Here is a 12,822-nt window from a genome sequence, read left to right on the forward strand (position 1 = left end):
ATTTGGAAATATCCACCTACAACTTTCAGATCTGACATCTTCCTACTTGCAGAACTACAGAAACTGCTGCATTTTGATTAGGTACAACTTGAAAACAATTATTTAAACTATAGCTTGTATCTTGCCTAAGCATGCTAATAGTAACCTATTCCTACACTGCAATTAGAAATTCTCAAGTTCCCAGCCTGGCTCTCAACAAACCATACACATATTTGTATCTCTTGCTGCAATGACTGCTTACCATACATAATTGACATTAAAACACCTAAATACAAAGAGACAGCTAATTAGCTGCTGCAAGCTTGCCATCCTTTTATTCCTTCCTCTCCACATTACAACTTTCAAGAAAATTGATGAAATTAACAAACATTACATTGGGCTGGAAATTATTATTACATTGAAGTTGCAGCACCAGATTGTTCCGTTATAGCCGCAAGCAATCTTGGCATTGGAGGAACATCAATGTCCTGTTGACCCTCGAGAACCCGGACAACTTCACCCATTGTTGGCCGATCGAACTCATTATCTTGGATGCACCAACATGCAACTTTGCAAACCCTTTCAGCCTCTTCCAAATTGAACACACCATGTAACTGTGGATCAACCAAACTCTTCAAATCTCCACCGTGAAGCTTGCTGATGGCTTGGACAGGAAAGTATTCAATATTCTGGTCACTATTTTTGCTGCTAGTGTTGTCCGGTGTTTCAGGTGAGGAATTCCTCCTTCCTGATATGATTTCAAATAGCACCATGCCGAAGCCGTAAACGTCGACTTTCGGTGTGATCGCCACTCCAGTAAGCCACTCTGGGGCAAGATAACCCACAGTTCCTCTGAATGAAGTTAGAATTCGGCTGAAATCCCTTCCCACAAACGCTGCCAACCCAAAGTCTGCAACTTTAGGAACAAATGATGCATCCAGAAGTATGTTCTCTGGCTTAATATCACAGTGTATGATGCACTTGCGACAGCCCTGATGCAAGTAGGACAATCCTCTAGCAACTCCTAGGGCTATCTGATATCTGATGTTCCAACTTAGGATGACAACATTTGCATTGCTCTTCTTAAATAGATGACCATCAAGAGACCCATTTAACATGTGTTCGTACACAAGTAATCTGTGATCACCTTCGCAGCAGAAACCAATCAATTTCACTAGGTTTATGTGTTGGATCAGTCCAATTGAGCTCACCTCGGCCCTGAATTGCTTCTCTCCTTGACGTGCACCATCTAGCCTTTTCACTGCTATACTAGTCGAGTCATTTAAGACACCTTTGTATACAGAACCAAAACCACCTCCTCCAAGCTTTTTTGAGAAGCTTTTAGTAGCACGAACCAAGTCGGTGTATCTGAAGGCTACAATTCCACCAGCACTACCCGGATTGTCATACATAGGCAAACCACACCACTTGAATTTGTTCCTCCAAATCAGTAACAGCAGCATGACCATTATTAACCCAAAACAAATAATACTTACAATAGTAACAACTCCGACCTTTGGTTTTCTTTTCTTTTTTCTGGAACCTGGTAGCAAATCTTTGGCAGCAAGGCGAAGGTAAAGAACATCTTCAGAATTATTTTCAATGCCATCATTCAGATTTACACTAAGCAATTCCCCATGCCAGACAGAGCATCTGCTATTGTTATAGGAATAAGCAGTGCAGGAGCAAGAACCGAGACATGCTTCTTCGCATTTGCTCTGAGTGGTAGCAAAGCCTATAATTTGTGGGTTGTAGGGCAATGCAACTCGAGCAATGGGGTGGAACATGTCTGTTGAACTTGTCATGTTTTTGTTGTTACCACTAGTGCTGCAATGTAACGGTGTGTTTCTAATGCACCCTCCTGTTCGATCCTCAAACACCCAATCATGCCGTGACTTGTGGGAGAAGCTCTCCATACAGACACAGGATGGACGCGCATTGCCGTTGCAGACCGTGAAAGGTCCGCACGTGGCAGGCGGGCTGCAGGGATCGGCAGGCTCGGAATATATGGTTTGCCAAGACTGGTTGGCTTGTGACCAAATATTCAGCTTAACCTGACCAGAGATGTCTAGTGAGACAAATATGGAAGACGATGATTCATGCAGTAAAGTGTATGTGTAGTACTCCTCCTGGTTGTTATTGACATATGTTAGGTTAAACAAACCTTTGGTCCGAGGATGTAAATCTAGAAGTGACTTGAGCATTGGTATCAAAGATGATGATCCCGAGGTTGCATAAATGAGATACTTTACCACGGGGTTGTTGCGGCGCTTGAGGACGATCCCGCTGATGTCTTCTACTTCCATGCTGTATGAGCCAAGACCCAGATCAATGAGGCTCTTTTTTGATATGAACTGGCGACTGAAACCAGTGACCTTGTTCCGGCCCAACTTGGCGCCAGGAAGCCCGACATCTGTTGGGTAGTCGAAGCTCTGCCACAGCCGTAAGTCAGATGATGGGCTATCTGTGACTTTGAGGGCAAGGTTTCCACTGTTCAAGAGAACAACGACACTAGAGGTGGTGGTGTTTACGCCACTGGATTGTGTCCTATTCACAATGTGAGTGGACCAAACAAGGGATTCAGTGACGGCATCAGCATGGTTTGTGACAATGACAAGATTGCCATCACTTGAGAACTTGAGCTTTGTTGAGTTCATGTTGAGGTGGGTGATGGGCTTCTCCCGATTAGCAACCCACACAACAGTAAAAACCGGGATCTTATTGAACCATATGCCAAGGTACCAGCTGGAGCCGGTGGAGTTCTGGGACTTACCGACGGTGCTCGCTGCTGGCTGGAAGAAGCCGAGCGCAAACTTGCCGTTCGTCGAGACGAGCTTGTCGCCGACGGCAAGCACTTGGCCTTCAGTGAGGGTATCTCTCGCAGTTGCTGAAGAGCAGCAGCGTGGAGTGTGTGAGAGGAGAAGCCCAAGAACTAATATGTAGAGGAGAGGCATGGGGAAGAGTATGAATGTGCTCTGCTCTGCTATTCGAAGAAGGAAGAAAAGGATGTATATATAGACTGGCACAGGAAGCAATGATATGCTCAGCTGACTGTCTCACGCGGAATGTCACTACGATCTATTGGGACCAATGAAATTCAGACTAGGACAGCACTGGCCCAATTCGAGGGGTGTGAATTCATTGGAAGAAGAGGATGCATAAATAGACTGGGACAAATCAAATTTAGATTAGGAAGGCATGTGCAGCTGACTGTCTCATGCGGAGTACGATCCATTTGGGACCAACTAAATTCAGACTAGGACAGCAGCGGCCCAATTCAGATGAGGCTGTGTGCTAGTCGGCAGGGCACACCAAAGTGGACTTCAGATGATGCTTTCCACCACTACTAACAAGTGGCCATGGACCGTAGAGGTCAAGTCAGCCATGAATTAGGCTTCCACAATGGCTGCCGTGGGCCATGGGCAAGTCAATCATGGGTCTTCCACCGAGCGTCACAGGAAAGCTGCTGTGCTCTTGGAATCTTGCACTACGACAGTGAGCTCTGGGGAGTGCTAACCCACAAATATTTCCTCATGGCATGCTGACTGTCAAAAGGTCGGCATAATCATGGCATTTTGACCTAAACCGACCCACAAAGGTTTGCTTCAGTGGTCGAATGCTACAAATGCGAATAATATGCTAATGGAAAAGAGAGCTGCATTTTCGAAATTTCTGCCGTCGCTTCTAACAGCACAAGTCAACTTCAACTAGAGAAAGAAATACTCGTACGTAGCATTCTTGAAAATGCAACTAGTTGACCAAGATTCAGACTTGTGCGGTAGCATGACCACCGTATGAATCGAGCCTGAAGTAACTAGTCTGATGTGGTTCAACTAATTACGTACAGTAGAGTAGGAAGAAATGCAGATGCGCGAACCTGCAGAGGCGAAAGCGGTCGGCGAGGCGCTCGAGCTTGCCGGCGCCGAAGCGGAAGCTGAGGAGGGCCGGGTCGGTTCGGGGCCGGCCAGTCGGTGGCTTGTCGCTCCCCATCCTCCCCACCACGCACGACGCCCGCCTGCAGACCCAACATCGCTCGCTGTTACACTCTTCTCCGGCCGCCGCGGCGGCGAGGCTGGGAAGCGACGCCGAAGGGGTCGGAGAAGGAGACCTCCTATCCCTCGCGTAGGGCGCGGCCCATATAGGAATTTTTTTACTTTTTTTTAGGGGAGGGGATGTTTTTACTTTTTTTTTTAGGGTATCACCAAGTTTTTATTGCTCAAAATCCACATATTGTGGGATACAAAATGGATCATGTGGTTGGACCAACCACATGTGTCACCTCTGATCGAGTGAATGCGAGAACTTGGCTAACTTAACGGCGTCCCTATTAGCAGCTCGGCCTCCAAAGAAAAAAGTACAATTAAACATTTGAGACCTCCTATTAATCTCCCTAATGATGTTCCCATAAGCTCCCAGACTTCCTTTGTCTATATATTCTTAACAATCTGTTTTGAATCATGAGATCCTCTGCTAGAGATAATGCCTCTCGACACGCAATAGCTTCTAGTGTTGCTGCGTCATTTATGCCATAAATTACCAGTGAGGAGCTACCCATATAGTTTCCTTCATCTCGGCATACAGCCGCTGCCGAACCCCTCACCTGATTTCTTCTCGTGGCCGCGTCCACATGTATTTTCATAAAGCCTGGTCAGGGTGCCTTTGGTCTTCCCATGATTTTACTCTATTTTGCAGTTTATCCAGGCTGCCCTTACCGGCTTTCATTGCTTCATGAGTATCAATTCATGCCCAAAGTGTCGGATTATCCCGCACCACCTCGTTAATTTTTTTCTCCATTAATTTTTATTTATCAGATTTGAAGAAAAGTGTGAAATGTGGAATATATAATACAAAAATAGTATAACTAACTAAGAAAAATATATTTTCTAAATGGTTAGAAATGATACCTAAAAGAATTATTCCAAAATGAAAAACATATTGTAGCAAAATGAAAAGTGTTCACATGTTCATTCTGTATTTTAGATAATGTGAATCTCGTATTCTACCTTGTACACAATATTCGACACAACTCCAACATGCTCTATCATCACGTACTGGAAGTGTTAATCACATGTTTAAATCATATTCATCACATATTAAAAAATTATCAAGTATTTAAAAAATCAGTATTTGAACATATTCATTGTGTATTTCAAAATGTTTGACATGTATTTAGAAAAAAAAAGTTCATGTGTACAAAGAAAGAAACATAGTAAAAAGATTGCAAAGGGAAATAGGGGGAAAAGAAACAAAAGGACTGGCAAAATTCAAAAGAACCGGTAAAAATGAGAAGAAGAAAAAAAAATGAAGAAAAGGAAAGCCAAACAATTATGGAAAACTATGCTAAACCGAAAATGAACCGAACAGGGCCAAAAAACGAGCGAAACTTGGGAAACCAAATGAAAAAAAAAACAGGAAGTAGGGGACAAGCGAGTAACTAGGCCGGCCACATACGCGGCCATAATGAGATGGTTGCTGGGTTGGGCTTACTAGGGCCTACCTAACAGCTGTGTATGTATGTATGTATGTATGTATGTATAGGACATCGCCGATGTACATGCTCTTACCTTCCCTAGCGACGGTGCTCCATCTCCTCTACAAAAGCCTATGTCGGCGATTTCTACCTCTACCGCACTCTCATTGTGGCCACATTCTTCTCCCTCCTCTCACTCTCGCCATCATTTGAGTTAATGTAGCCAGGCATGATGGCATTTGCCTAAAAAATAACATGTCCCTAAACAGTTGCGTTTATTTCTGTAATAGAATCAAGTGCAATAATAGGGAGAAAGATGTCGCTTTTCTCTTGAAGACTACAAGGTCCATGCCTTTAGTTGATTGACTTTGCTAACTCATGACGATAATCCTTTTGTTTTATTGTATTGACCGCCTTTGGAAAGTATTTATTTTCCTTCAAGGTATTTAAAACTTACTATTTTAATATATTTATCCTAATTTAATTTGACTTGAAGTGCTCTTGTCCATAGGTGCATAATGTTTTAATTTATGTTGATTGGACGCAAGTTTCGTTAACCTTTAGCATGTGTGTTTTAGTCACTACAAACTATACTTTTTTAAACCTTCTTTGGTAGGATCAGTTGTAAACTGTGGATTGAAGCACAAAGCACAACTGACCAGGCAAAGAAGGAACCGATGTCACTCAAAAATAATCCATGACTAGAAAATATGGGAGAAGGAGAACATCTGAAGCTGTCGCTCAATCGAATTGTAAGTTTTCTCATATATTCTCTCCTTTATGTTGAAGCTGCTCCCCATCTCACGTCTCGAATTGGCCAATTAGATTTTTTTTATTATATTAGCGTTAAAGTTGCTCCAAGATCTCAAGCTAATGTGGAATCAGGTTTGTAAGATGATCGATAAGCGCCAATGTCAGTTTTATCTGGAGTTCAGTCTTATGCAATGGACCAGTTCATGAATTAACTGCCTAATCAGAAAAGAAGTTGAACTAGCCTCATTCTTGTAACATATTTTCTTTTCCTTTTTTCTCTCGGTTGCGCCAAATTCTTCAATCAATTCAATAAAAGTTCGGTGCAGGTTGGCTTCCCCTACCGTAGTTCTGGTCAAATGAAAAAAGACTGCAAACTTTGCTACAAAGTTTTCTTGCTTGGTATATTTATGCAGTTCTGCCATACTTTTGCTACGTTGCTGTGCAAGGAAACTTTTCAGTGGTCGGCCTTGCTTACCATATATAATCTTCCACATCACTGCTCCAAATTTGCTGAAGCAAGAATCAGTAACATTGACGGACTATGAATTATTATTACATTGAAGTTGCAGCATCAGATGATTGATTCTCTTAGGGCTGCGAGTAGTCTTGGCATCAGAGAACCATCGAGAACCCAAACCACTTCACTCATCGTTGGCAGATCAAACTCATTGTTCTCTGGGTGAAAACTCTAGTCTGTCTGTTTGGACTCGGCAATGGCGTCGCTTCGCGTCGTGACCCTCTTGTGGGCGATGTCGTGGTGCTCAGGTGTCTTTGGTCGGGCCTAGGCTAGGTATTTGGCTTGTTCTAATTTCATGTTTACTTTTGATGTGCTTTGTAAGTGGGTCTCCCCACTATATTGTATCGCTCAGCAATGTGCTCTGTTTGTTGGTGCTTTATATATAAAGCGGGGTGAAAGCTTATTCCGAGATTGTTTTCCTCTTCAGCCATAGTCCATGCTATCACAGAAACGTTATAGCTGCAACTAGGCAGACATACTTTTGCGCAGCTTCAAGGGCGTTTAAGTTTGAGCATTCTGGCATTTCCCACACATGTTTGACATGCTCCCTTTTTCTTTCTTTCCCTGCAACAAACAGACACTCGAGAACTGTTGCTGGGATATCGCAAGCAGTCATGGTTGTATCTCGAAGATGGCGAAACGGACCGTGTCCGTTGGCAAATCGTTCAAGATGGACGGCTTCGAACGAGAGTTCAGGGAAACCATCCTTAGACTATGTATAAGCAGCAGCAGATGGAGCAAGATCCCAGACTACTGTCTGTTCAGCTCTCCAATCGCAAGTGACGAATTCGGTTGGGCAATAGACTGCAGGTTCAGGGCCGGCTTGGTTCTGGGAGGCAATGTTCAGATGAATGGCAGCAGTAACAAGACCTGAAGCTTGAAGAAATGTAAAGCAAGACCTGAAGAAATGTAATACGTAACATTTTATGTTATTGATACAAAAAGAAATGGAATTTACCGCAGAATGTAGTCCATCATTTCCTTTATACGTTGGATGAGAAGATGCATCTTTTTGTTCCTGGCGGTTGTGAAAACTTATTTACTTGGATGATTTGGGAATATAAGCAGCTTACAAGTGACACATCAACAGAAAATTTCTAGCACGACCATATTTTGCTACAATGCTTGCTTACCAATAAAAATGCAAATAGCGGATGGTTTGCAACTGCAAGGTTGCCTCCTTCCTTTATTCCTTCTACTCCACATTACAACTTTACATAAAATGCTGAAACAAAGCGAGCTACTCTACGAATTATTATTATTACACTGAAGTTGCAGCATCAGTGTTCCGTTAGAGCTGCAAGTAGCCTTAGCATGGGGGGCATATCAATCTTCTGCAGACCCTCGAGAACCCGGACCACTTCACCCATAGTCGGCCTATCAAACTCATTATCTTGGATGCACCAGCACGCAACTTTGCAAACTCTTTCAGCCTCTTCCAAATTGAAGTCGCCATGTAATTGTGGATCCACCAAACTCTTTACATCTCCACCGTGAAGCTTGCTGATGGCTTGCACAGGGAAATATTCGGCATTGTGGTAACTGCTGCTACTGCTAGTGTAGTATGATGTTTCAAGTGAGGAATTCCTCCTTCCTGATATGATTTCCAACAGTACCATGCCGAAGCTGTAAACGTCGATCTTTGGTGTGATTGCAACTCCGCTAAGCCACTCTGGGGCAAGATAACCTGCAGTTCCCCTGATCGTGGTCAAAACTCGGCTAAAATCCCTTCCCACAAACGCCGCCAACCCAAAGTCCGCAACTTTGGGAGCAAATGATGCGTCCAATAGTATGTTTCCCGGTTTAATGTCGCAGTGTATGATGCATTTGTGACAACTCTGATGCAAGTAGGACAATCCTTTGGCAACTCCTAGGGCTACTTGATATCTAGTGTTCCAATTTAGGACATGAGCGACATCATTTATCTTCTTAAATAGATGACCATCAAGAGACCCATTTAATATGTGTTCATACACAAGTAACCTGTGATCACCTTCGCAGCAGAAACCAATCAATTTGACTAGGTTGATATGTTGGATCAGTCCAACTGAGCTCACCTCAGCCCTGAACTGCTTCTCTCCTTGATGGGCACCATCAAGCCTTTTGACTGCTATAGTAGTCTTTGGGTCACTTAACACTCCCTTATATACTGAACCAAAACCCCCTCCTCCCAGCTTTTCCGAGAAGTTTTTAGTAGCACGAACTAGATCAGTGTATCTAAAGGCTATAATTCCACCAGCACTGTCTTGATTGCCGTAGTATATCGGCAGGAAACCACATGACTTGAATTTGATCCTCCAAATCAGTAACAACAACATGAAAATGAGTAACCCAATACCAGTAATGCTTGCGGCAGTAACAATTCCAACATTTGGTTTTCTTTTGGTTTTTCTCAAACTTGGCAAGAAATCTTTGGCAGCAAGACGTAGATAAAGAATATCTTTAGAAGTGTAAACAACGCCATCATCCAGACTCACACTAAGCAAGTCCCCATTCCATACAGAGCATCTGCTAGCGTTATAGGAATAAGCTGTGCAGGAGCAGGTTCTGAGACAAACTTCTTCACATTGGCTCTGAGTGGCAGCAACTATGCTTTGTGGGTTGTAGGGCAATGTAACTTGAGAAATGGGCTGGAACATGTCCGTTGAACTTGTGATGTTTTTGTCACTAGTACATTGTAACGGTGTATTTCTGATGCATCCTCCTGTTCGATCCTCAAACTCCCAATCCTGCGGTGACTTCCGAGAGAAGTTCTGCATGCAGTCACAGGATGGATGTGGATTGCCACTGCAGACTGTGAAAGGTCCGCAAGTAGCAGGCGGAAGGCAGGGGTGAGTAGGCTCGGTAAATACAGTTTGCCAAGACTGGTTCGACTGTGACCACACATTCACCTTTATCAGACCAGAGATATCTAGTGAGACAAACGTGGAAGATGGTGATTCATCCGGCGAAGTGTACATGTAGTACTCCTCTTGGTCATTGTCAACATATATTGGGTTAATCAAGCCTCTAGTCCGTGGATCCATATCTAGAATCGTCTTGAGCACTGGTATAATACTCATTGACAACGTTTTGGAGGATGCCCAATGCCAAAACACTACAGCAGGGTTTTTGCGACGCTCGAGGATGGCGAGGCCGGTTGTGTCTAGTCCAAGGCTGTATGAGCCAAGACCGAGATCAATAAGGCTCTTCTTTGAGATGATATGGCGATTCAAACCTGTAACCTTGTTCCAGCCAAGCTTGGCGCCAGGAAGCACAACATCTGCTGGGTAGTCGAAGCTCTGCCACAACGGTAGGTCAGATGATGGGCTATCTGTGACTTTGACAGCAAGGTTTCCAGTGTTCAAGAGAACGGCGGCACTAGTGGTGGTGGTGTTTATGTTGCTAGTTTGTGTCCTATTGATCATGTGAGTGGACCAAACAAGGGATTCAGTGCCGGCATTAGCATGTTTTACGACGATGACAAGATTGCCGTCTCTTGTGATCTTGAGCTGTGTTGAGTTAATGTTGGGGTGGGTGATGGGCTCCTCCCTATTAGCAACCCACACAGTAGTGAAAACTGGAATCTTATTGAACCATATGCCAAGGTACCAGCTGTTATTGGACGACTTACTGATGGTGCTTGCTGCTGGCTGGAAGAAGCCGAGCGCGAACTTGCCGTTTCTTGAGACGAGCTTATCGCCGACGGTGAACACTCGGCCCGCCACGAGAGTATCATTTGCGGGTGCAGATGAGGAGCAGCAAGATGTGGGCAAGAGGAGAAGCCCAAGTACTAATACTATGTAGAAGGGATGCATGGAGAAGAGTGCGGATGTGCTCTGCTCTGCTATTCGAAATAGCAAGAAGAGGATGTATATATAGGCTGCAACATGTTGTTGAACTGATTACTGAACTGTCACCACGATCCATTTGGGACCAATCAAATACAGATTAGGACAGCAGTGGCCCAATTTAGATTGGGAGCACTATCTCTCCGTATAATACAAGTCTGGCACTATATTTTCATGAAAACTATGTGCTTGTCGGCAGGGATTACAAGCTCTCCAGCACACCAAGGAGGACTTTCAATATTGCTTTCCAAGTCAGTCATGAGGCTTCCACTAAGTGGCCATGGACTTTGGTCAAGTCAGCCATGAGCTTTCCACAAAAGCTGCCGTGGGCCATGCTCAAGTCAATCATGGGGCTTGCACCAAACTTACCACGAAAACTGTATTTTTGGAGTCTTCCACTATGTTAGTGAGCTCTGGAAAGTGCTAACCCTACCCCTCACGGCATGCTAATAGTCAGAAGGTCAGCCAACAAGACAATGGACCGAATGATCATCGTATTGATCTAAACCAGAAAAAGGTACCACACATATTCAAGGGTTATCTTCCGAATACAGTTAACAAAAAACATTATACTAACCAACCCCGAAATATTTGTGTTGATGGTCGAATACTACAAAAGCAAAAGCAACACCTAAGACCAGCACTAAGAAAATGCGACCACAAACAGAAATACAACAAATGTCGTAAGCTAATATGTTAGAATAAATCCGAGGCGTACCGTCGATCATCCGAGGACCAAGCAATTACACGAGCACGACACTGAGATTTGTTAACGAGGTTCACCGATATGGCTACATCCCCGGGGCCTGACTACGGGCGCTCCTCCCCGTGACACCGTCACAATACCGCACACCGGCCACCCGGGCGCCGGCACACGCCGCCGGCTCCCCCTTGCGTGCCTGTGCTATTATGTTGGCATAGGTTACATCGTGTGTCTAGCCCCGCTATATATGAGAGGCCTAGGATACAAGTGTCCTACTAGGACATGACTCCATATCCTATCTAAACACAATACAACTACAAGTCCAACTGTAACCTAACTCGTACACTATATTCGACACAACTCTAACATAATAAAGCTGGCAAAATTAAAACACATAAGAGTGAGCTAGAAAAAAAGAGACAAAATAACCAAAAACGGGTGGTACTAGTGCCCATATTAGACTCACATGTTCAGTACTGTAATTCAACTTAGGCCTGCCGTGGGACCATCCCAGGTTGGCGGAATTGGATAAATGGCAACACACAGAGCAGCAAGGAAGCTGTCCTGAACCCACCGCCGGCTGCGTCGGCTGGAACTCCGGTGCCCCTTCATGAGGGACAAACCAACTTAAATGCAACAGCGCGCGGTAGCTCCCATTACACCATGGTGTGTTGCCAGTCACTGTTTGCGATAACATTTACAAGGTTACAGATGCAAATATATGTCAAGAATCAATACAATATGAGAAGCATTGTGCTTTCCTCTGGAAGCAAGTGTGCCCACATTTCCTAACACATGGCGACGAATCCTTCCCCGGCACATTCCTTTACAGCCACTCATACAAGTGGGCCGACACGTGCAACCAGACACTGGCCATAGCGCGTAAGGACCAAGCCACGAGTAATGGGTTTACACCTGATAAAATCCTTGTGGAATGTGTTAGTGGAAAAGCGAGCTTTGTTTTGGCGCCCGCGGCAGTAGCGAGGAAATTTCTACTGTCACTTCCAACAGCACATGTCAACTACAGATACAGAAATAAATTACATTCTTCAAAATTCAACTGGTTGACCAATATTCAGACTTATGCAGTAACATGACCATATGAATCAGATTGAAGCAGCAGAAATTCCAGTGGTATTCTACTTACTTATTCTGATGTGGTTCGACTAATCGCATGCAGGCAGGAAGAAATGCAAGTATAGGTTGAGGAGCTAGAGGTGGACGAGGTTCTCTGTCTCCGGCGACTGCGTCACCATCGAGCTGCGCTAAACGCCCGAACTCTGCCACGAGCTACGAGACGAGATGATGGGGAAACCGAACGTACGGAGGAGAAAGTTCCATCCGGTGCTCAAACTCATCACATGCTTGCCTAAAAAAAACTCATCACATGCTCCCTTCACTCAAAAATAAACTCATCACATGCCCCCATCTTTCGAAAAGCAGATTTAAATGATTTTAAAATGTCTCTTTTTTAATGTTCGCAGGACAGATGTCTGTAATGTCTAAAAAATAGAATCCAAATTCAAACACGGAGAAATAAAAAAGAAAAATCTTCATATGTATTTTGAGT

At 44.1% G+C, this 12,822-nt stretch overlaps 2 protein-coding genes across 2 annotated transcripts; both read right to left on the reverse strand.

The window, feature by feature from the left end:
* Positions 1 to 290: 290 nt before the first annotated feature.
* On the reverse strand, positions 291 to 3,041 carry LOC109759346 (G-type lectin S-receptor-like serine/threonine-protein kinase At2g19130). Its single transcript, XM_045232200.2, has one exon. The coding sequence runs from the start codon at positions 2,931 to 2,933 to the stop codon at positions 393 to 395; it is 2,541 nt and encodes an 846-aa protein (XP_045088135.1). The 5' UTR covers positions 2,934 to 3,041; the 3' UTR covers positions 291 to 392.
* A 4,495-nt stretch (positions 3,042 to 7,536) lies between these two features.
* Positions 7,537 to 10,531, reverse strand: LOC109759339 (G-type lectin S-receptor-like serine/threonine-protein kinase At2g19130). The gene has a single exon (XM_020318160.4). It carries the CDS (start codon positions 10,514 to 10,516, stop codon positions 8,000 to 8,002), a length of 2,517 nt encoding a protein of 838 aa, XP_020173749.1. The 5' UTR covers positions 10,517 to 10,531; the 3' UTR covers positions 7,537 to 7,999.
* Positions 10,532 to 12,822: the final 2,291 nt, after the last annotated feature.

The sequence above is a fragment of the Aegilops tauschii genome, chromosome 1, assembly GCF_002575655.3.
Source record: "Aegilops tauschii subsp. strangulata cultivar AL8/78 chromosome 1, Aet v6.0, whole genome shotgun sequence".
In the NCBI taxonomy this organism is placed as follows: Eukaryota; Viridiplantae; Streptophyta; class Magnoliopsida; order Poales; family Poaceae; genus Aegilops; species Aegilops tauschii.

Excerpts from the sequence above, each read along its gene's own strand:
- LOC109759346 (XM_045232200.2), bottom strand. The coding sequence starts at position 2,933 with ATGCCTCTCCTCTACATATTAGTTCTTGGGCTTCTCCTCTCACACACT.
- LOC109759339 (XM_020318160.4), bottom strand. The coding sequence starts at position 10,516 with ATGCATCCCTTCTACATAGTATTAGTACTTGGGCTTCTCCTCTTGCCC.